The 21,052-nt window shown below is 58.1% G+C and overlaps 7 protein-coding genes across 7 annotated transcripts; 3 read left to right on the top strand and 4 right to left on the bottom strand.

Annotated features, from left to right (window-relative positions):
- Positions 1-4,494: 4,494 nt before the first annotated feature.
- WHR41_04531 (uncharacterized protein) lies at positions 4,495-5,589 on the bottom strand (the record flags this gene model as incomplete). The annotated part of the gene is made up of 1 exon (XM_069373137.1): positions 4,495-5,589. The coding sequence occupies one exon, from the start codon at positions 5,587-5,589 to the stop codon at positions 4,495-4,497; it is 1,095 nt and encodes a 364-aa protein (XP_069229872.1).
- Positions 5,590-9,440: 3,851 nt separating this feature from the next.
- Positions 9,441-10,712, bottom strand: WHR41_04530 (uncharacterized protein; the record flags this gene model as incomplete). Its single annotated transcript, XM_069373136.1, has 1 exon — positions 9,441-10,712. One exon carries the CDS (start codon positions 10,710-10,712, stop codon positions 9,441-9,443), a length of 1,272 nt encoding a protein of 423 aa, XP_069229871.1.
- A 340-nt stretch (positions 10,713-11,052) lies between these two features.
- On the bottom strand, positions 11,053-11,992 carry WHR41_04529 (uncharacterized protein; the record flags this gene model as incomplete). The annotated part of the gene is made up of 2 exons (XM_069373135.1): positions 11,053-11,689; positions 11,736-11,992. The coding sequence occupies 2 exons, from the start codon at positions 11,990-11,992 to the stop codon at positions 11,053-11,055; spliced, it is 894 nt and encodes a 297-aa protein (XP_069229744.1).
- Positions 11,993-12,544: 552 nt separating this feature from the next.
- On the bottom strand, positions 12,545-13,651 carry WHR41_04528 (uncharacterized protein; the record flags this gene model as incomplete). The annotated part of the gene is made up of 1 exon (XM_069373134.1): positions 12,545-13,651. One exon carries the CDS (start codon positions 13,649-13,651, stop codon positions 12,545-12,547), a length of 1,107 nt encoding a protein of 368 aa, XP_069229745.1.
- A 1,063-nt stretch (positions 13,652-14,714) lies between these two features.
- On the top strand, positions 14,715-16,028 carry WHR41_04527 (uncharacterized protein; the record flags this gene model as incomplete). Its single annotated transcript, XM_069373133.1, has 1 exon — positions 14,715-16,028. The coding sequence occupies one exon, from the start codon at positions 14,715-14,717 to the stop codon at positions 16,026-16,028; it is 1,314 nt and encodes a 437-aa protein (XP_069229752.1).
- Positions 16,029-16,857: 829 nt separating this feature from the next.
- On the top strand, positions 16,858-17,745 carry WHR41_04526 (uncharacterized protein; the record flags this gene model as incomplete). The annotated part of the gene is made up of 1 exon (XM_069373132.1): positions 16,858-17,745. The coding sequence occupies one exon, from the start codon at positions 16,858-16,860 to the stop codon at positions 17,743-17,745; it is 888 nt and encodes a 295-aa protein (XP_069229753.1).
- A 515-nt stretch (positions 17,746-18,260) lies between these two features.
- On the top strand, positions 18,261-20,895 carry WHR41_04525 (uncharacterized protein). The gene is made up of 2 exons (XM_069373131.1): positions 18,261-18,587; positions 18,653-20,895. Exons 1-2 carry the CDS (start codon positions 18,502-18,504, stop codon positions 20,277-20,279), a joined length of 1,713 nt encoding a protein of 570 aa, XP_069229750.1. The 5' UTR covers positions 18,261-18,501; the 3' UTR covers positions 20,280-20,895.
- The last annotated feature ends 157 nt before the right edge of the window (positions 20,896-21,052 follow it).

The following is a 21,052-nucleotide window of genomic DNA, read 5'->3' as shown; positions in this document are numbered from 1 at the left end:
TGCGCGGGCGACGTGCTCGCCGCCCACCGCTTCGTTTGCCTCGGATCGCGGAATCGCACCTGGCAGCTCAAGAAGGCTTCCACGTGGGCGGTCACGCCCCCAGCACTTAATGCAAGCCACGCCAGCCCGCCTACGGCTCTCGCTCTCCTTGGCCGTGCCCCTCCCAGCGCCGACGCCGAAGCCATGTGGGTCGCCCAACACGTGGCATTAGGCTCATCCTCACGCCTGCGCGTCTGGCGTGGGCGGCAGCTTGGGCATGGCGCTGGACTGTTCCCTCTGCTCGCAGGGCCAAGGTGGCAAGGGAATGCCTGGCGACAGGCTGCGAGCGTGCCATGGCCGGGCAAGGCTGACGGAGGAGACGTGAAACGAAGCGCTGCGCCCGGCGCTCGTGGCGGCCATGTGCGTGGGATTCCGGCTGCGAGAAGCGGGCTGGGCTGGATGGATCCAGAGTGTCTCCACGCCTGCAGACCAGCGCTGCTCGCGAATTTGATGAGACGCACCGGCGCAGGCGCGTTGGAGGTCTAAGGCCTTCTTCGCAAGGGCACAACGACAAGCAGTGGACTGCTGTAGCCTCCAACGGACCCATGTGCAACAAGGTACCTTAGCCAGCGCTCCAATCCCGGAGATACCTCGCCGCCCGATGTCCAACTGCTTGACCATGACAGCGCTCATACCGTAGTGTACCAGGGGCTCGCCCGACCACGCTCGCTTCGTTTTACTCGTAAAAATTCCCTTTGCCGCACATTAGTCGGCAGGGCGAATTCGGTATCATGATCGTACGTGAGGCAGCTGCCTTGCAACTTGCTGCGCAGACCCGTTCGCGCTCAAACGCCGACAGAATCCCTCAGGCAGGCAGGCGGCGCGAGCGAGGTGTCCTCCGGTGCGGAAGTTCGGGATCGTGCATGTCGCCGTTGCAGCAAGACCACATGGCATGCGCATGCGAGATTTGTGTGCCACTGCTACGGGAGCCGGCGTTCGCTCGTTGCGGCGTTGGGTGCCATCGCTACGCCGCCGCCGTCGTCTTGCCTGCCTGCCCATCATTGTTACCGTCGCTCGCTTGCTCAACTTACCCGACCGCCGGGTCGGCCATCGTATTCCCCTGCTACGCTCGATCATGGTTGTATCCCTTCATATCATCCCCTCTACATTCGGAGCAATCCACAAACGACCCCCACGCCCGCCTACGAACGTCGTCTCTATGCAAGGCAACCACCGTGCGTGCGCGCGCATCCCCGATCCCCCGATCCTCACGATCGAAACAACCAGCTCTCCTCGCCTCGCAGCGACGCGAAAACCTCTCTCCCCAGCTGAGGCAGATCACCTCCCCCTCACAGCATCCTCCCCGCCAGCACAAAACCCCCCACCAAAGTTCCCTAATAGGCAACTCTCCAGCCCAGCCTCTGTGTAATCTCGCCCGGAGCCCGCTCCGCCCGCCCAGCGACCGATGGTTGGCCTGAAGAAGCCCGCCGTCCGCTCTCCGCCGCGCAGACTGCTTGGGGCGTCGATATGTCCGAAACGCACTGCACGTACAGGACAGCACAGCACAGTAGCAGAAACAACCACGCCCACGCCTGCGGTTCTGATGTCAGGCGCTCCGGCTGCCGGCGGGGAAGACTCCCATTCGCTGCTTGCTGCTGGGGTTGTTCGGGACAGAGTTTCGCGAGACAGGCGCACTATAGGGCTGTCAGGGACTGATGTGTGAAGACGCCTGGCGCCGCGCTTTCGTGATTTGGCTGGCGATGCGGCCCGCTTCGCTGCTGGCTGGCGACCGCGAGGATGAGGCTCGGCTCGAGCGAGCGGCGGGCGTGGGAGGAGTGCTTGCCTTGTCGCCGTCGGTGTGGTTGTTTTGCGGAAGTTGCCGCGCGGACTTGCTGACTGTTCAGGCTTCGGGGTTGGCAGGTACATAGTATTGTAGGCTTGTCGTGAGGGGGCTTCTGGGCGCTTACGGGCGTATGGTGATGTGGTTGTTGACGGGGCTGCCTGTCTGTGCTTGGGAGGGAGTTGGCGGTCTGGATCGTCGAGATGACGGTGATGGGTTCGCTGCTTGGGAGTGATCGAGTGAGTGTTGGGGGTTGTGTGGCGGGTCTGCCAAGTTCATGCGATCGATAGGTGTTCTCGTGGATGGAAAGCCGGAGCTAGGAGGACCGACTGGGGAGTTGATGCGGGTGTGAGTGTTCGCTGTAGTTCAGTGGGCTGACATCTTGTGTGAATGGCGTACGGAGTCTCTGTCATGACGACGCATCGTCTGCTCCGAGTTGGGTTGCGTGCTGTGGTCATCGTTGGATGGCATGCTCTGGGAGCTTTTTCTTTGGCAGACGGTTCCACGTTGTGTTGTTGCGGGCTGTCGAAGTGAGTGCCCGCTGGTTATTTCCAGATTATTGCTCGCCATACTCGCCGTCTGGAAGTGCTGTTAGGGTCAAAAGCAACTTTGAATCGACGCAAATCAATCGTTGACAAGTCATCGAATCACCCTACGATGCGTTCGCTGGGAACACACCCCCTTCGAAAGACTTGTGGAAGTGTACAATCATGCCAATATCAGAAGCGAGTCCGTTCTTCACTCCTAGGTGTCTGCAAACTCTCAGAGACCGGTACTTGGTATGGGAGTCCTTCTCAAATGAATCAATCGATCGATATATTGGTCCAACTCGTTCACAATGACGGGAATTGCCCGAGTGCCAGAGAGCGGATTCTCGATGCTCATATATCTGATTGAGGTCTGCGAAAAGGTTGAAGCCAACGGCGTCGATAGCGACAGCAACAGCAACAGCAGCAGCAGCAGCAGCAGCAGCATTCACGTGACATGTGACAGCGACCCAGACCACCATCGTGCCTTCTCTTTTCGGGTTCCTGCCAATCTGCGTTTGCATGTGACTGCTCTCAACGCCACCATCACTTTTCCTCTCTCAGCGCCCTCCAAACTGCTACCATCCACTCCACCACCGATCCTCCACCCACCACCACGGAGAACAATCACATGGAAGGCAAGTACAGCATGCGTGAGGACCAGATCGTCGAGGCAGCGCGGAGGGAGGAAGCAGCACAGGCAGTGAAAAAACCCACCACGATCCTCGACTTCCCCAGAGAGGTCCGCCTCCGAATCTACGGCCACGTCTTCGACTCCCTCAACAGCAATCCCGCCATCTCCCGCCTCGCCACCTTCCCCGTCCCGCACTTTATGCGCGCCAACCGCACTCTCCGCGCCGAAGCCTGGGAGCCCTGGTTCGCTCATCTCGACTCCGCCATCGCCGCCGACGAGAGGCTCCTGCGCTGGATCATGTGGGAGCGCCAGAGGATGGACCACCTGAGCCGCACGCACCCGGTCACTGAGATCGATACGGACCGCCGTAGGCTTTGCATCGGGCGCAACCGCTGTGTGGCCACGCTTGCTATCGACCGCATTGGGAAGAGCAAGACTCTGCGCGCGATGCGCGAGTTCATGGAGAGCGGCATTGAGCTCGCCGTTGGCACACCGGAGCGGTTCTGGAGAGAGGGAGTTCCGCCGCCGAGACCGGTCACTGTGACTGAGGTGAGTGCCATTTGTGTTCTTTTGGGCAGGTTTTCGAATTGACTCTCTTGCAGGAGAAGCGTGAGTTCGTAGAGTATGGCATTGAGCTCGCCATTGGTACTCAGGAGCAGTTCTGGAGAGAGGAATCATCGCCGCCGAGCCCGGCCGCTGTGAGTGCGAGTGGGTTCCTTCGAGAGGAGGTTCGAGCTGACATTATCGCAGGTGATTGAGGATGACGACGAGATCTACTATATCGGCGGTGCCATGGGGATGGGATGGGCCTGAGATTGATTCCGAAAGAACAGGCGGGAGTCGAGCATGCTAAGGTTCAGCTCAGCGAAGAATGGAAAATAATTGGTTGGACAGCGATGAGCAAGTTCAGGAAAGTCGTAATGGTTGGTTTCTTTTTGCTTACCTGCCTCGAACATTCAGGAGACACTATAGCTCCCTAATCAAATCAATGCACTGAGATTTCCCCAAAAAGCCTCTCCTCTCACACACTGTCGATGTCTCAATTGCAACATCTCTTCGAGCATCTGAGTCTGATCTCACAACTGGACGATTTGAGACCTCAAGCCGAGGCAACACAAAGCTGGGAGCAGATTGCTGCCTCAGAATCATCATAACAATAGTGCTCACAGCCACATGCCTGACAACTGAACCGAATAGAGCGGAATGCTTTTCTTGAGTGGGCTCAGCTTCATAGGTGGAAACGGAACTGCAGGTGAATGTCATAATGATCAAATTCTTGATTTCACTGTAGCTTACCTAAGCCACATGATCTTACAATCTCCCGCAAATGGTCGAGTCTCCTCGAGAGTAGAGATAGACTCGGTCCAATGCTGCCGCATAACATCGTACCCAACGCCTAGCGCCACGCTTGAAATGATTTTGCCAAACCCTGCCTCCTGGGCTGGCTCGCCAAACTGTTACCCATGATTTCCCTCGCAAGCCCGCCTATGCAAGTGATTTCTGCAGCCACCACTTTACCTCTTGTTCTTGTCCCTCGGCTTGCACTCATCGCCCTGGACCGGGTGCAGCATGATCTTGTTAGGGTAGTCTGAGCGGTTGTGCTGGTGGCCCTTGCTCCAGTCATAGCTGACTGCGTAGGCAAAGATGGTGCCGGTCCTGTTGAAGTCGGTCGCGGTGATGCTGCCGCCGACGTCAGGGTAGCCCTTCAGTCTGTGCTTGGCGTCCTTGTCCCAGAAGTGGAATGTGCCGTCGGCGCCTGCGGTGGAGAAAGTGCCGTGGACAGGGTGGAAGGAGATGGCATTGACGGAGAAGACGTTCGAGATGTTGCGGTCGGCGGCTGAGTTGGCGCGGTGGCACTTGAAGCTGAAGTTGTTGGTCTGCTTGTCGTCCGGGATGTACTGGATGGCACAGCGGCCCTCGATGCTGCCGATCGCGAAGCCGGTGGCGTCGTTGAAGGTGCGAACAGTGCGGGTCTGCCACTTCAGGGGCGATTGAATGGACTTGAAGAAAGTGCCGGGGTTCTTGAGGTCAACAACGTTGATCCAGCGCTCAGCAGTGCCGACAACGAGAAGATCGGTGTTGTTGGTAGTTGCGTTGTGTCTGACATCCATGGTGTAAACACGGTCCTGGCAGGTGATGGAGGCGACAGGTGACTGCTGACGGAGATCCCAGTACTTCACGGTCTTGTCCCAGCTACCAGTGACCAGCATGTGCTGGCCGTTGACGAAGATGCTCTCGACGCACTTGATCGGCTCGTCGTGCGCCGCGACTTGCTGCGCGGTGGTAGCACCAGCGCCGAGATCGAGCATGCGGGCAGCCTTGTCAGCGCCACCGCCGAAAACCTTCTGACCGTCTTTTGACCAACAACACGAGAGGACCGGGCCCTCGTGCTCAAACATAGCCTTGCCCTGACTCTGTCCATTTCCGTCGATCTCGTAAATGCGGACCTTCTTATCCCAGCTGGCAACGGCGAGGTGGTCGCTTTGTGGCGAGAAGCTGATGTCGGAGATGCTGTCCTCAGGCGGGTTGGCCAAAGGCACGTCCTTGCTGAGGTCGCCCTGGGTAGGGTTTGCGTTCGAAGCGGCAGCTGCGCCGCCGAAGAGAGCCATTTCGGTGTTGCGATCAGATCCTGAAGCTGCGCGTGGGACGGTTGAGGGTTTGCGCAAAGGCTGAGAGGAATTAGAATTCTTGCTCCTGTTGAAGTACGACATGGTTGCGGTTGGTGATGCGCGGTTGGGTGTGGGTGGATGCTTACTCGAAGTTGGATGCGACTTTCGTATCGCGATACTTAGCTTGCGCGCTGGTTCAAGTCTCGTGAATGACGTGCAGCGCGACGCATTCACTCACGTGCCAAATGCGACGTTGCTCAGGTACCTTGAAGTGAAGTGAACCTGTGCCTGCCAGAACGCGGACCAGCTCCGAAAACGCGCTTGCCTGCTTCTCTGCGGTCGCGTCCAAGCTCTCGGGCTGGCGCCAAGCACCGCCCTTGCCCGCGGCCACTCCCGGCCGAGTCTGCGCTTCAAAAAGCTTTGCTTTCCAACTTCATCTCTCCCTTCTGCAACTCCTCGCTCGACAAATCGCAATCAAAGCTTACAAACAGACGGCTTCGTGCCTGTCCTCACAAGCAGCTTTGGGAGAAAGTCCCCGGACAGCCTTACATTGTAAGGACATCGCCGAAAGGCGCCGCCACAGAAGCAGTTCGCGGCTCACTCTTCGCGCGGCCTCCATCCCTTCCTTATCCCTTCTCGCTGTCTGCACTCTTTCCTGGAAGCTGTCTGGCTCGGATCGCCAGCTTTGGGACCGGTTCGTCAGGGCCGCCTCGAAAGGGGAGACGAGGATATGAGTCTGCGCCCTCGGCTGGTGGGTCTTGCTGTCAGGCAGTGGAAGGGGGGGAGGAGTCGAGTTGGTGATTCAGGGAGCAAGTTGGGTCCAAGGTATGTGCGAGGGCCATTCGTCGTGGTCAATAGACATGCGGTTGCTTGCCTCTCGTCCTCGGGCGAGAGGTAAGTTACTCGATGGGGCTTATTCTCGAGGCGAGGAGTTCCAACCACCTTTGGGTCTGTCGGGCAGGATCACTGCGCCTATGCTGTGTCGAAGCAGCCAGATTCTTTTAACATGCAACGCGCTACAGCAGCCGAGAAGTTTTGGTGATGACACCAGCAAATAGAGTCAAGCACTGAACACGGGTTTGCGGTGTGCCATTCACTTGGTGCATTTGCGGCTTTTCATTGATGCTACAATTGCCTACGACGGTATCTGATAAACTTCTCGAGCCAATGCTTGCTAGTCGCAGCGCATAGTCAATACTCGTTCTATCTCTCGCAAAATTATTCAAAACATCATTTATCACTACTGGTACTTTTCTACTTCTCGTTGGTGCCAACTCAAACCGTGAAGACTCTAAGGACTGCTCATGTCACCGCCCCTTGGAAACTGCTCGATCTATGTTCGTGCTGCGGCTCACGCTTCTGAAAAGCACTTGCTTTCAACAATGAAAGCCAATGCTCTACTCGCTCAAGAATATGCGCATGATCGCTTGACTCGCTACCGTATAGCCTCCCCATCAAGCATGTTTGTCCTTCTCGGCTTCTCCCTTAAGTGTTCGCTCTAAATTCATTTTTACTGAACCGGCTAACTCTACTGCCGCCGTTGAAGGATTAAGTTAGCTTGTCGTTAACCGATCGACCAGCCAATATCTCCAAAGGTCGTCTATCTTTACCAGTGTTTTGTTAGGTGGCATGGAAGTACCTCATGAAATCACCGACGAGAGCCGTGGTGGATTAGCTGCGGCACACAGGTCGACCCCAGAAGCTTCGATCTCTAGTCACAAACTGACAACTGAGAAGTGTGCCGCCGAGATGACTGAGAAAGTATCTCTATGAGGTACCACGGCTTCAAGCTCCTACCTGAGCTATTCACTCCAAAACGGCGACATGTGCTGGTGAGGGCCATCACACCAGGTGGGGAAGTCTGGAAGTGTTTCATCATCCTGATCTCCGCCAGCGAAGAGATTTGTGGATATTGTTTGAGTATCTCCGCTCCTTTGTGCTGGTACCTGAGATGCTGAACGTCTACAGCGACGTCTCGCCAACGAGAAGACTCCTGAAACCAATCCGCCAACTCGTCATTGAACGATATGCTGGTACATTGGATGCCAAAACGTGATGAACATGGTCTGCCATTGAAGAACATCTCACGATACCGTTGTCTCTCGTGAGATGGGATGCTTTTTGCTAATATACAAAATGCCTTGCAGAGACGCGCCACCTGCCACTAGGGAGGTAATTGCCGGTAGTTCGGAGTACGAGGCGGCGGTGGAGGTGGCGCAGAACTCCCGTACATCGCAGCAACATCCCAACTCCAAAGCGACGCGTCCTTCGCCTCCCGATCCGCAATTTCATTCCCCTTGGTCCCAGCATGGGCTTTCACCCACTCCACCAAAACCACTGGCCCTCCGGAGCTCTCGAGATCCTGGATCCGCGCCACGACCGAACTCGCGAGGAAGCCGAGCAGAGTCGGCGTGGTGCGGCCAGCTCTCGTATTCGCAATGAGATTTCTGCTGTTGAGAGAGTCGGTGATGATCTCGACGTGCCTCAGCTGATCGCCGCGTTCTAGTCGAAAGTCAGTGGAAGCTCAACGGCAGCTCGGATCGAGTTGGAAACGTACGCGACCGGACTTCCTTCGCGTGCTCGATGGCACCCCAGATCGCCCACATCTCCGTGAAGTCCACGTTGTTGTTGTGGCTTCCGACGTAGAGCTCTCCGAGAGCGGTGATGCGCGAATGCCAGATTCCGTGGGTATCGGCGTAGACAAACACCGATCCTCCAGAGCGCTGCGGTCTTACTGAGCCGTCCGTCCAGTACTGGATCCAGCTGAGAGCGCTGGTACTGGTGTAGCCCTGTAGCAATGGGGCGGAGATGGCGACCCGACCGAGCGTCCTGTCCTTCCACTGGAACCATTCCGGCACCGGCTCCTCCGACCAACGGCACCAAGTATCCAGTCCCTGCTCTTCCTCATCCCGATCCTTCTTCTCGCCCTCGACTTCCCTCTCCGTGTCAACATCACCGCCGGTACCAGCTCGTGAGCCGATGTCCCTCGCAATCATATCTTCCTCCTTCTCTTCCTCATCTCTGCTCTCATCTCCCATCTCCACATCGTCTCCGGGATCAGCTCGTGAGCCGATATAAATACTGGCGTCGCCGCCATCGTCGTTGCCATCGTCGCCTTCGTCGTCGGGATCGTTCGCGCGGCCGTCGATCGTCGCTGCCGTGGTAATCTTGTCATCGTGGAGCCCGGTGGCTCCGCCGATCTGCTGCGGCTCGTCGTCGTCGACCTGCGAGCGAGTTAACCTTGCGTCTGTCATTGCGGCAGGCACGCGAAGGGAGAAAAGGGAGAGGGGGGGAGGAGTTTGTTATCCAAAAGCGAAGCAATGGAATGCTTGTTTTCAGATATTGATCGCGGTATCAGAGTGCTTGTGAGCAGATTGATATGTGGTCAAGGGGGATGCTGTGCATGAGGAGGGGAAGAGAGCGGTCGAGGGAGCCCGCCATCGAGTTGATATTGATCAATCGCCTGGCGCCCTGGGAGACGGTTGTCAAGAAGCGTTGTTGGGAAGGAGCGCGGTGCTGCATGCTGGCGTGGAAGGAACGACTGCTGAGCGTCGACGAGGGCGATGGAGTGAGGTGTGATGCTTCGCTTGAGGCAGAGCGTGTGGTTTGCTGTGTATTGAGTTGATTTAACGATCGATTGTAATGGGTTTAAGGAGCTCCTTTCACGAAGCGTAGGAGCACGCGGGCCTCGTTTCCTGGCTAGGTTCAGGGCATTGGCTAGGTCAGCATCGCGTGAGGGTTGCGTATTGATCACAGCTTTTTTAGGAGTGGATGCAACACTATTGATGATCGACAGGACCATACCATCGGAAACATACTCAGGAATGATGTACTGGATTTGGAGCGAACAATCAAGCTTGGGATACCAGATCACTATCGACGACCGGCAGCCGACGTCCGGATTCGACCACTCTCTCGATCAGCTTCTGTCTCTTCTTCTCTCGCAACCTCTGTACAAATGACTGCACTATCGCATTGGCAGGCTCATACTCGTTCTGCCATCTCAAAGACCGAATAATGAACCTTCTCGTCGTCGGCTGATGCAACTCCTTCGAATACAGCTGGAAAAGATGATGCCCCAACCCTTCCACCGCAACCCTCGAAAACAACTGGCTCACCCGCTCCTCCTGAACAGCAACATAACACCTATGCAGCGGCCTCGTCTCCGCCGTCCCACCATACTGACAATTGAGCGGGATCAGATAGACATCCGTCCCCTCCACCCTCACGCAAGAAACCCTCAAATCTAACCCCTTATTCGTTATCACATACGGATCTCGGTACGCCTCCAGCAGCCGCACAGAGCCCGAGTGCGCGAAGAACTCGACGCCCGGCGCGAGGATGCCCGAGCGGTAGCCGACGGGCGGCGCGGCGTAGCGCCACGCGAAAACCGACTCGTCATCCGTCTGCCGCACGATCTCCTGCTGCAGGCGCAGGAACGCTTTGCTCCCTTCGCCGTACAGCAGCGGCATGTTGATGCCCAGCAGCCCGAGCAGGCAGTACGCGATGTCCTCGCGGCGGGTCGTGGAGCGGCGGGAGGCCCAGCTGAGTTTCTGCGCGACGCAGGCGTTGCTGAGGGAGAATTGGGAGGCGAGGCAGGAGGTGGGGATGGAGGTTATGCGGGAGACTTCGGAGAGGATGAGGGCGTCTTGCTTTTTGCCGATGATGTGCCAGGTGGTGTCGCAGAAGACTACGACGCGAGGCGCGAGGAGTTCTTGGAGAGTCCAGCCGCGCGAGAACCATTCGCTCGCTCTCCGGCCGTTCGCATTGAGCGGCTTGGATTCGTCGTAGTCAGGTGCACAGGGCGACACATCCGCTAGATACGCGTAGCACTCGCGAGCATTGGCGTACCAATCCCACATGGAGTTGATGGTCTCTGAGAGCTCGGCGCTGCTCCTCTTGTCGATGCAGCAGGTGTCGATCCAGACGTATCCGCGGCCGCGAGACCGGGCCAGGTTGCAGCAGTCAAGGACTTTACGTTGACCAGGACCGTCTGGGATTTTCCCACTCGCGTATTGCTCGAAAGTAACTTCGTCGGAGCCCCAGCGGTGAGAGAGGATGGCGTATTCTGGCGGTTGGAAGAACTCCTCGAAGGCGAGGGTTGTGGTGTTAATTAGACGCATGTTTGACTATCGAGCCGGTGAATTAAGCTTTCTGCTAAGGCTTAGCATTTCGCCTTGTTTTGTTCTTTATCAGTATAGTTTGCGAAAAAGAAATTTGGAAGAGGTATGTGATGTTCAGCTGAACATGCGGCTAAACGAGGCGCCGCCGAACGCCACATGCCACCAGCTTGATGGACCAAGCGAGACAAGGGAAGCTCATCCCGTGACACCTTTCGATGAATGTACGACATCTTCGGGATCCTTTGTAAATCTACTGTCCTACCACTACATTTGCAACGCTAAACTGAGGGTTAGTATACCCTTCTGACCTACATGGCAATCAAGCCACCTCTCGCCCCCATCAATCCCCCTCCAACTCCGCCCTTCCTTCAACAACAGGCCTTGAATCCGCCTCCGCCACCCCTACAGCACCCGCCACGTCCGACGACGCAACAGACCACCTCCGCTTGTCGTCATAGAACTCCGTCGCCGAGTCGAAGACGCGGACCTCCAGGTTCTCATTCGATAGTCTGCGGCGTTGGCGGCGGCGGCAGAGAACGGCAAGGGCGGTAAGGCCGATGAGACCCAGGGCACCTGCCACGGCGCCGGCACTGATGCCGATGATGGTGCTGGGTGTGAGTTTCGGGGTGGGGTCGGTGGTGAGATTGGGGCTGGAGTTGGCTTCGGCTGCGTTGGAGGAGGTGGAATTAGGGCGCTCCGAAGTGGTACCAGAAGGGCTGAGAGATGTGCCTGTCGAAGTTGACGAGCTGGAGGGCGAGATTGTCGTTGTGAGCGAAGCTGATGTTGAGGTAGCGGTTGCAATGGCGGCAGTCGAATGAGGTACGAGAGAATCGCTGGAAGCCCAGGCGACGAAGATTCCGTGGACGCCCAGCATGACATCCTGAACGATTGTGCCTCCCGTTGGCAGAGCTAACGACGTTGGAGAGTCAACGTGCGTGAAGCAGCCAAGCTCACCGCCGCCATGAGCAGTCATGGACCTAGACAGAGTTAGCTCGTCCTGACTTAAAGAGCCCGTTGCCTTACGATGGACAGCATAACGCCGCTGTGACGTTGTTGGTGCCGTAAGATGTCGTCGAAGACGCGATAGCGTAGTTCAACGGGCATTGACCTGGTGAGAAAGGCAAGTTCTTCGACCAGATCGCGCGAAAGCCAGACGGATAGCACTCCGTCGATTTGACTTTGACATCTTTGACGTATACGTTTGCGCCATACAAAGTGAAGCTGTTATCCAAGCACGATGCTGGGGGCGTGAAGACCGTCGTTAGCGCAATCTCAGACATTTTTGGACTAGGGTGCCAGGGCAAGGAGGGAAAGTGCTGAGCGGTGCAGGAGAAGTATCGCAGACGGGAGGTATTTGACGGGAAAAGTCATTTGTCTTTGCGATCGCGCTGCGCCTCGCGGACACGAGTTTGCTGCGGTGCAAGGGTCGACTACGTCCATTTGTCGGGAAGCTGCTTGTCAGTGCCTTCAAAGCTCGACTCTGTGTGACCTCAAGGATAGCGTTACATCAGAGCTTGCCGACGCCAGACATCAAAGCAAATGGTTCGTCTAGCGTCCAGCGAGCATATACAGCCGAAATTCTCTACTCAGAACAGGATCATCGTGAAAAAGTGGTGGGATGAGGCTCCTCTCGGTTGCAAAGGTGGATGTGAGTCTTCGAAGAGTTGTGTTCCTCATTTCGGATTTTCGTAATCATTCAAAGGTGCCCAGTCACATGAGTGCTGACCATGCAAGTCGGAAAAGCCGCTTTTTCCAGCCTTTTAGTATCTCCCATGCCTCATCTTGTCCCATTTCGTCCCATGTTCGTATCATGACTTCTTCATATTCCCACCTCACATATCGACACTCTGCTTAGCCATCTGCAGCGCACCATCAAACGAAGCATTGCCACCAATAAACCCACTGGCGTGGACGAAAATCGCACCCGGAATGCCAGAAACCTTGCTCAGCTCCTCGTCCCTCACACCCCTCCAAGCCTCAGGCAAGCCCTTCCTGTTCTCAAAGCTGCCGGGCTCAAGGGAGACCGCGCGGATGCGCCACTTGCTGTCCGGCTCGCCGCTCTCCGCGAACAGCGCATACAGCACGGCACCCTTGGCGCCGTTCTCCTCCTCCAGGTTGTACAGGTGCTCCATCCAGGGCACGCCCTCGGGCTTCCAGGGGATGACGATGATGCGGCCCTGGGCGTCGTACTGCGCGCGGTCGGCAAAGGCTTGCTTGACGACTTCGCGCGCGGGCAGCCAGGAGCCGGCCTTGTCGAGCAGCTCCGCGACGAACTGCTCGCCGACGAAGTGGCTGGCTTTCTGGAAGCGGGTGTCTTCTTCCTCCTGGGTCTTTTGCTTCGGGGCTGCGGGCGCGTCGGCGCTGACGCTGGCTTTGGCGGCGTTGCGGGGCTCGGTGGCGGCGTAGTTGAAGCGGTTGACGACGCCGGCCATGCTGAAGCCCTTGTCGGAGAAACGCTTCTCGATACCGGCGCTGCGAAGGGCGGCGGGGTCGTAGATGGGGATGCCGTTGTCGTTGGCGTCGAAGGCCTCGATGAAGTCGGCGTAGAGCTTGTTGTAGAGGAGGTCGTTGTTGGCGTCCGAGGTCGCGAGGCCGGTGACGGAAGCAATGATGTCCTTGCCGTAGTGCATCCAGACGAGGCCGGCGCTGCTCAGCTTGGTCGCGCTGCCGGGGAAGACGGCGTTGAACTCGCGCTGGTGGTGGTCGTATCTCTTCGCATCGTGGTCGTGGACGCCGCCGACGTCGCAGACGATGTCGCAGGTCTTGAGGACTTCGGCATCGCGGGTGCGGATGAGCGAGCTGTTGGCGTACTGGGGGAGAAGACGGAGGAGGTACACGGCCAGAGCCTCGTCGGCGTGGAAGTGGCCGTTGTGAGTGCCGATGACGGGAGCTTTGGTGCCGTCTGCCATCTTGATGCGCTTAGCCTCGGGCTCGGACATGTGAGGGCGGACGAAGGGTCGGTGAAGGGAGGGAGATTGGATTGCCGGGGGAGGTATGAAGGCGAGCCTAGGGTGTTTGGGCAACAGGGAAATTCTCGAGCGAGCTATGGCGGTCGCGAATGCTGGCCTCATGTATCCACTCTAGCAGCGTCGTCCAATGCCGCCGCCTCTGGCTTCACCCGACTATGAGCTTTTCCTCAGGCCGCGGTCATCATCAACGTTTGGAGCAGGTCAAGCGACAGGGTCCGCGCGAGTCACGGCGGGCTGTCAGGCTTGCGGGAGCAAGCGAAAGTCTAGTCGCGCAGGCATGTGAAAGGCGAGAAGGCTGGGCCCGGCGAAGTGAATTGCAGGCACGCGCGTGTGCGGCCGCAGCGGTAGCGACAGCCGCCTCACGCGGCCACGTCTGATGATATGTGCGGCACACTATGGGTGGAGTGCAGGTAGAGAGCAGTGAATAACACCTCTGGGGAATGGCATAGTGACACGCGCGAACAGCGCAGAAGCAGTCCGTGGCGGCATCAGCGCAGCGCAGCGAGGGTGAATGGTGTTGAGGCCATCCAGGCGCTGTGGATCGCGGGCCAGAAATCCTGCTTGCAGGCCTGCAGCCGGCTTGCGCGGTGAGGTGTGTGTACACGCGACACCCGCAAGATTCTATTGCAGCGCTCTGTCCGCTGCCCGGTATTTAGGTCGCACAGTCGAGCAGCCGCCTGCCAGCTGCAGTTTTGCCCGCCGTCCTCGCCCGTACCCCCTACGTGCGCCGCATCGCCCTGCGCCGACCGCACCGCAGACTGCTCGCGCCCCGCCTGTTATAGTCGCGCCGCGCCCTATTTCTGCATCACAACCACCGCCAGCCAGCCCGCCCCACTCCGCTGCGGGAGAACGACGAGAGAAGGAGCGGTCAGCGGAAGCACGCGAAGAGCCACCACGCGACGTCGCTGCTCTTCAGCCCTTCAAGAGCCGCTGGTGCTCCCGACACCACCACGGCGCCCGCGCGCCTTTTCCTCCACCACCTGAGACCGCTCCCACTGCCCGCCTGTGCAAAGCGCACCCCGCCTGCTGAAGCATGATCCTCCGATTCCTCGGCGCCGCGCTCTTCCTCTTCGCCATCGTCTTCACCATCCCTCTCGCCTTCGATGTCGGCGGCCGAGCGTGCGGCCTGGCCTTCAGCCTGTCCCTGGCTTCCTACTACTTCTTCCTGAGCTGCCTCCGCGTCGCGACACCCGCCGAGTCAAGATGGCGGAAAGCAGGCGTGCGATTCCTGGCTAGCTTGCAGGTGATCGTCATACCCACCTTGCTCATCTGGTCTTTGAACAAGTTCAGCGTTGAGGGCGAGGAGGAGCCGAGCTGGGTGTCGAGGGCATTCTACAACGCTACCAAGCCGCTGCAGCAGAATGCAAGCATGAAAGATTGGGTATTCGGTCGGGAAGGCTTGCTGGAGATGACTACTCTTGGGTCGTGGGATAAGCTGCTCAGGTACTCGACACCGGTCTTTCAGCTAGTCGAAGGCTTCTGCAGCTTGCTCGTAATCCAGGCCGCTGGACAAGTTACTCGCTACCTCGTCAACGGTGAAGGCGGAGACGGCTGGATGATCGGCCTGCTCGTCCTGTCTGCGAGCATTCTCAGCAGCTCGTTCTACTTTATCTGGCGCATTACCACTTTCCCTGGCATCGACAGCCAGGACGCGATCCTTATCGGCATTGCCATCACCTGCGCCTTCTTTCTCTGCGCCTGGGGTATTGGCTCCGGACGCGGCAACGTCGTGGAATCCTCTCTTTTGTTCGCATACATCACGCTTTGCATTTACCAGATTTTCACCGACTACCAACCCTCCTCGGACGCGGCACCTGTGCCACTGCCTCCTTCAACGGACGATTTCCCGCCCCTCCCGCCCGTCCTTATGGCATCATACACCACGATCCTCCAGGCGCTCTCTACCCTACCCACAGCACTGCACTCAGCGTTCGGCTTCGTCGTGGCAGCCGTCAAAACCATCACGCCCTCCGTCATCATCTCGCTCGCCTACCGCCTCGCAGTCCTCTACAGCGCCGCGCGCATCATCCCCGCAGTCCGCGAATCCGGCGCCCGCGCGCTATCCGAATCGCCCTCGCTCGAAGACAGCGACGGTGTCGGCGGTGCCATGGCATTCCTCTCCTACTTCAGCCCCAGCATCCTGATCGCCGTCTACACGAGCTTGCTCATGCAGCACTTCGCCTCCGCCTCGGCGGATCACCCGGGCGAATGGTGGACAACGCAGGGCGGCGAGGGTGGCGGCAATGCGTGGCGGTGGGCAAATCTGGCTGGTACGATGGCGCTGTACGCTGTGGAGCTTTATCTTGGGAAGGAGAATGACGATGGGCTGCACTGGAAGATGGATTGAGATCACTGTGGGGACAAGGACTGTACGAGTGAGAGAACTGAAAAGGACATCGCCAGTGCCAGTTGGCGAACACCATTATTGAGATAAAGGGTACAGTTTCGGGCGAGTACCGCGCTTTGGGGGCGCACAGTGAAGGCTCGCCCGTGATTGCAGCGCAATTTGGCGGTTGAGTGGCCAGCCATCTTTTGCAGGAATAAGGACTTCTACAGATCCGGAGTCCTCGCTCGGAAAACCGCGACAAGGAAGGACAATTCGCCAAGGGAGAGCAACTCTACCTTAGATGATGGTGGACGTAATGGGACGAGGGTTTGGAGATTTGCGGGATTGGAGCAGAAGGTTTTGTCGAAGCCAACATCAGAAGGGGACTGAGTCGTAGCCCAGGAGGCTACGGGAAGAGTGTCAGAGACAGATGTGGGAGTTTTTGTTCAGTTCATCGAGATACCTATTCGCAACGATCAAGTTTTCAGAATGCCCATGTTCTCGCAACCGACTGGAGTCAGCATGGAGCGATACACGCTTGCCCACAACTAGGTGTCATAACTTTCACATTGACGTTCGTTAGAAGAAGCTCTATCCTAGCAGATTTTCACGTGCTCGCGCATCACTCAATGCTGCCGATCGTTTTCTGACGTCATGAAACGCGCATAGTGGTCCGTCCCAATGGCGGCGCATTCGTATGGTGAACTCATGATGGCACGGAAAAATCCTCAGTGGCAAGTAGAAGCTCTGGTCGACACCCTACAAATTCACCTTCATCAGTAAAACTCCAAATCAACAGAACAAACACTTATACGAAACCGAGACCAGCCAGGAACGACCGAATCTCAGCATGGCGGCAACCCACCACTTCGACGCGAACAAGCTGTTCAACTTCGAGGGCTTCACCTGCGTCGTGACCGGCGGCGGCACTGGCATCGGCCTCATGGCCTCGCAGGCCCTCGCGGCCAACGGCGCCAAAGTCTACATCACCGGCCGCCGCACTGAGGCGCTCGAGAAGGCCGCGAAGTCCCACGACCCCGACAAGGGCGGCAAGATCATCCCCATCGGCCCTTGCGACGTGCGCAAGAAGGAAGACCTCGAGCGCACCGTCAAGGAGCTCGAGAGCAAAGAGAAGTACATCAACCTGCTCATCTGCAACGCAGGCGTGCCCGGCCCCAAAGCCGAGCCCGAGCACGACGACGCCGGCGACCTGAAGGCTAAGCTGTGGGAGAACGAGAGCGTCGAGGACTGGAACGAGACGTTCAGCGCCGACGTGACCAGCGTCTACTTCACGACCGTCGCCTTCCTGCCGCTGCTGCAGGCCGCCGTGCAGCCCAAGGGCCCGCTGCCGCGCTTCGCCGCCAGCGTCATCACCATCTCGTCCATGAGCGGCCTCATGCGCCACGCCCAGGGCCACTTCAGCTACAACGCCGCCAAGGGCGCGACGGTCCACCTCACGAAGCTGATGAGCGCCGAGTTCCAGCGCGCCTGGATCCGCGTCAACAGTATCGCGCCCGGCTACTTCCCGTCGGAGATGACGGCGAAGAGCTCGGACGATAACCAGAAGAGCGCGCTGCCGGCGGAGAAGGTGCAGGAGAAGGGCCATGTGCCTGCCATGCGTGGCGGGCGCGACGAGGAGATGGGCATGACGGTGCTGTATTTGGCGAAGAACGAGTATGTCAATGGCCAGATCATCGCCGTCGACGGCGGTGTGCTCAACAGTGTCGCGGGCGCGTAGAGGGCGGCTGGACAGGATCCATGCTAGGTGTTCTGCTGATGTCAACGCAGCTGAGGTTGGAGTTGAGAGCGCTTTATTTTCAAGGCGTCCAGGAATTGCATGTCTATTTTTGCCTGGACTATACAGAGGCTTGTGGAGCCGGGCAGGGTTAGTTTACGCGAGATTGTTTGAAGCGTGTTTCCCGCGAGCACCTGGAGTATTATGATCAGCACGGTGGTGCAGCACACGATGATTAGATTCTAATGATAAGCGACAAATTTCACCGTCATATTGTTGCAAGAATGGATGAACTTGACGTATGGCCAACGCGTAACAACCAGACCGCACCAGCAACAATCATCCTGGCGCGGTGGAGTCGTGCCAGACATGAAGCCGTGGTCGCCCCAATGAGAGCCGGCCATTGCTGAGGCACACGGCAAGTTCCACGAGCTCTGGCAGCTTAGCACTCCCTAGCCCGATCCTTCGGCATCACCTCTGCTCTGAACTGGCTGGCCGGGCTCCACAGGGCTTTTGGGAGACTCCCCTTCGCGCAATCCTCAGGGATCCTTCAGGCCTCCCAACTTTATCGCCTTTGCCGTCTTTCCAGACCTTCGAGTCCCGTGACGATGCGCAGGCTGTGACACCACCGCGATGGCGCACCTCTTCTGCCTCCACCACAGGCCCTAATCCAGACACCATTCCGTCTCCCAAAACGCCGCGGGGAATCTCTCGACGGCTGCGAGGCGGCGTCCTCGCTCAAGCGCCCGATCTGCGGACATGAGCGCATGCAGCATCGCATTAACGCCCGCCAATCCCTCCCGCCGAGGAAGGTCTAAAGTCAAGACCGGCTGTCGCACGTGCAAGTAAGTTGACTTGTTCGCAGCCGTCTTCCACCACCCATTGTGTCTTTGTCGCTTACAATTGGCAGGGCGAGGAAAGTCAAGTGTGACGAGCGCTTCCCGGCGTGCCACCGCTGCGTCTCGACAGGGCGCGTCTGCGACGGCTATGGCATCTGGGGCGGTGGCGGCAACAGCTATGGCGAGCGCTATGCGAAGGCGCAGTCAAACTCGCCGCCGGACTCTTCCACCTTGACGGTCCCAATCGTGCCCCGGGTCTCTTCACGCCCTGGGTTGTCGAATGCTAGTGAGAGGGCGTACTTTGACTGGTTTCACGGCCAATCCGCTGGCAAATGGCCCGGCATCTTCGGCTCGGGCTTCTGGGACACGTTGGTCTTGCAAGCAAGCGTCTCGGAACCGGCCATCCTTCACGCGGTGCTTGCCTTGAGCTGCGCCCACAGGAGCTCGTCCATTGCGGGATCAACGAGGCGGTCTCTCACTTCTGCCAGCCCGGATAAGCATGAGCAGTTCTGTCTGCGCCAGTACAGTTCGGCCATCTCCGGCCTGAAACCTCATTTCATGAGCAACAGCAAGGCGTCCATTCGCGTGGCACTCATTGCGTGCATTGTCTTCACCTGTCTGGAATTTGTCCGAGGCCATTATCAAACCGGCAAGAACCACTTCTACAATGGTCTGCGGCTCCTCGGTCAGCTCAGAGTTCTCTCCGGCAACGCACACCTCACAGAATGCCCGAGCATGAGCAAATCCGAACAATCAGTCGACAACTGGCTCGCGGAGCAATTCGCAAGACTCCACCTACAAGCCCGCCTTTTCGGGCAGAAACCCATTTCCTCCCCCACCGCCACCCCCGAGCGCTTCCCCGTGCAACCCGTCTCCTTCAACTCCCCCAGCCACGCGCGCAAATGCCTCGACCAACTCATCAGCAAAACCAGCGCCCTCGCCGAGCGCCACCGCGCCTCGCGCCCCCACACCCTGCCCAGCGCCGACACCCTCCAACAGCAAGCGCGCATCCAACACGCCCTCGCCGCCTGGCTCTCCGCCTACGAAGCCTCTGCCACGCCCGCCGTCAAGCGCGACATCGTCTCCGCCATGGGCTACAAGATCCTGCACAGCTATTACCTGGTCGCGCACGTCACGGCGTCGACCTGCCTGCGGCTCGACGGCGAGATGGCCTTCGACTGCTTCACGGACGATTTCAGGACCATCATGCGCAACTCGTTCCAGCTCGGCGAGATCGTCTTCAACGACGGCCCCGGCACCAAGTGGGAGCACAACCCCGCCGTGCCTCCCATCGTCGCCGACATGGGCTGGATCACGCCGCTGTACTTCGTCGCGCTGAAGTGCCGCGTGCGCGAGGTCAGGATGGAGGCGGTGCGGTTCCTGGAGCATGGGGATTGCAAAGAGGGGATTTGGGACGCGGCGCTGGCGGCGTCGGTTGCGAGGGAGGTTATGGCGGTTGAGGAGGAGGGGCTGGGTAGGGCGGACTCGGTTGGTTGTGGGAAGGCGGAGATGGACGAGGAGGAGGCGAAGATGCCGCCTGAAAGAAATAGGATTCACGATGTTGAGATTGTTTTGCCTGAGGGGCCGGAGGGGGAGTTGGGGATTGTCTGTAAGAGGAGGGTTGGCGAGGGGCAGGTTGAGACTATCGAGAGGTATCGCGATGCGATCTCGCGGAAGTGGAGTGGGAGGAAGGTTTGATTGGAGCTGGATCTTCTACGTCTCATTTCCGGCAAGCCAGGACGAGTGCTGTGGCTGCTGTCTGCGAGGGGCCAGGGTCCGTCCTGATGCGTCTGACGACAAGCTCTGGCCCGGACCTGCTTGTGCGGCGGAAAACGATTCTCTGACGGAAGACCGCGTTGGTCAAGAGACGAAAGTACACACTGCTACAGGAATTCTGACTCGCAGAGACAGCACCAGAAACGCCAGGGACAGCAGGCCTGGCAAAACCGATGGGAAATATTCTCGGTCAACAGCGTTACGCATTGACCGAGGGGAAAAAACCAATGCCGCCATGAGGATAATCGCATTACGAATTGCGATGTACCCAGCGAGCTTGACCGACGTAGTTCGGCCCATGATGAACAGCTATTATTATCAAGAACACGAGCGATGGCCAGTTCTCACAATACGCCGAGGAAGAAGAGGCGAAAAACCGCATGTGCACCGCAACAGGCATCCTGATTACTGGCTCACCACACCCAAACGCTGGCTCAACAGACAACCAGTACATAGATGTAACATCAGGCCTCACGAGAACTAAATTTCACAAAGGCCATGTCATGTAATTCACTGTATGCATAGAATGCCAAAATAATTGTCTAATACGCATCATACCTGTGGTTGATGCGTGCAAATGTACGCTCACATATCCGGACCTCCGCGGACCACGGCGCACAATTGGTCCGCTCTCCGCTCGCATCCGGGTCCCACGGTCGGCTACCTTGGTCTGGGTACCACAGGTACCTCATACC

The sequence above is a fragment of the Cladosporium halotolerans genome (assembly GCF_011745625.1).
Source record: "Cladosporium halotolerans strain TM138-S3 chromosome Unknown Sca13, whole genome shotgun sequence".
NCBI lineage: Eukaryota > Fungi > Ascomycota > Dothideomycetes > Cladosporiales > Cladosporiaceae > Cladosporium > Cladosporium halotolerans.
This window is presented reverse-complemented; position numbering and strand designations above follow the sequence as displayed.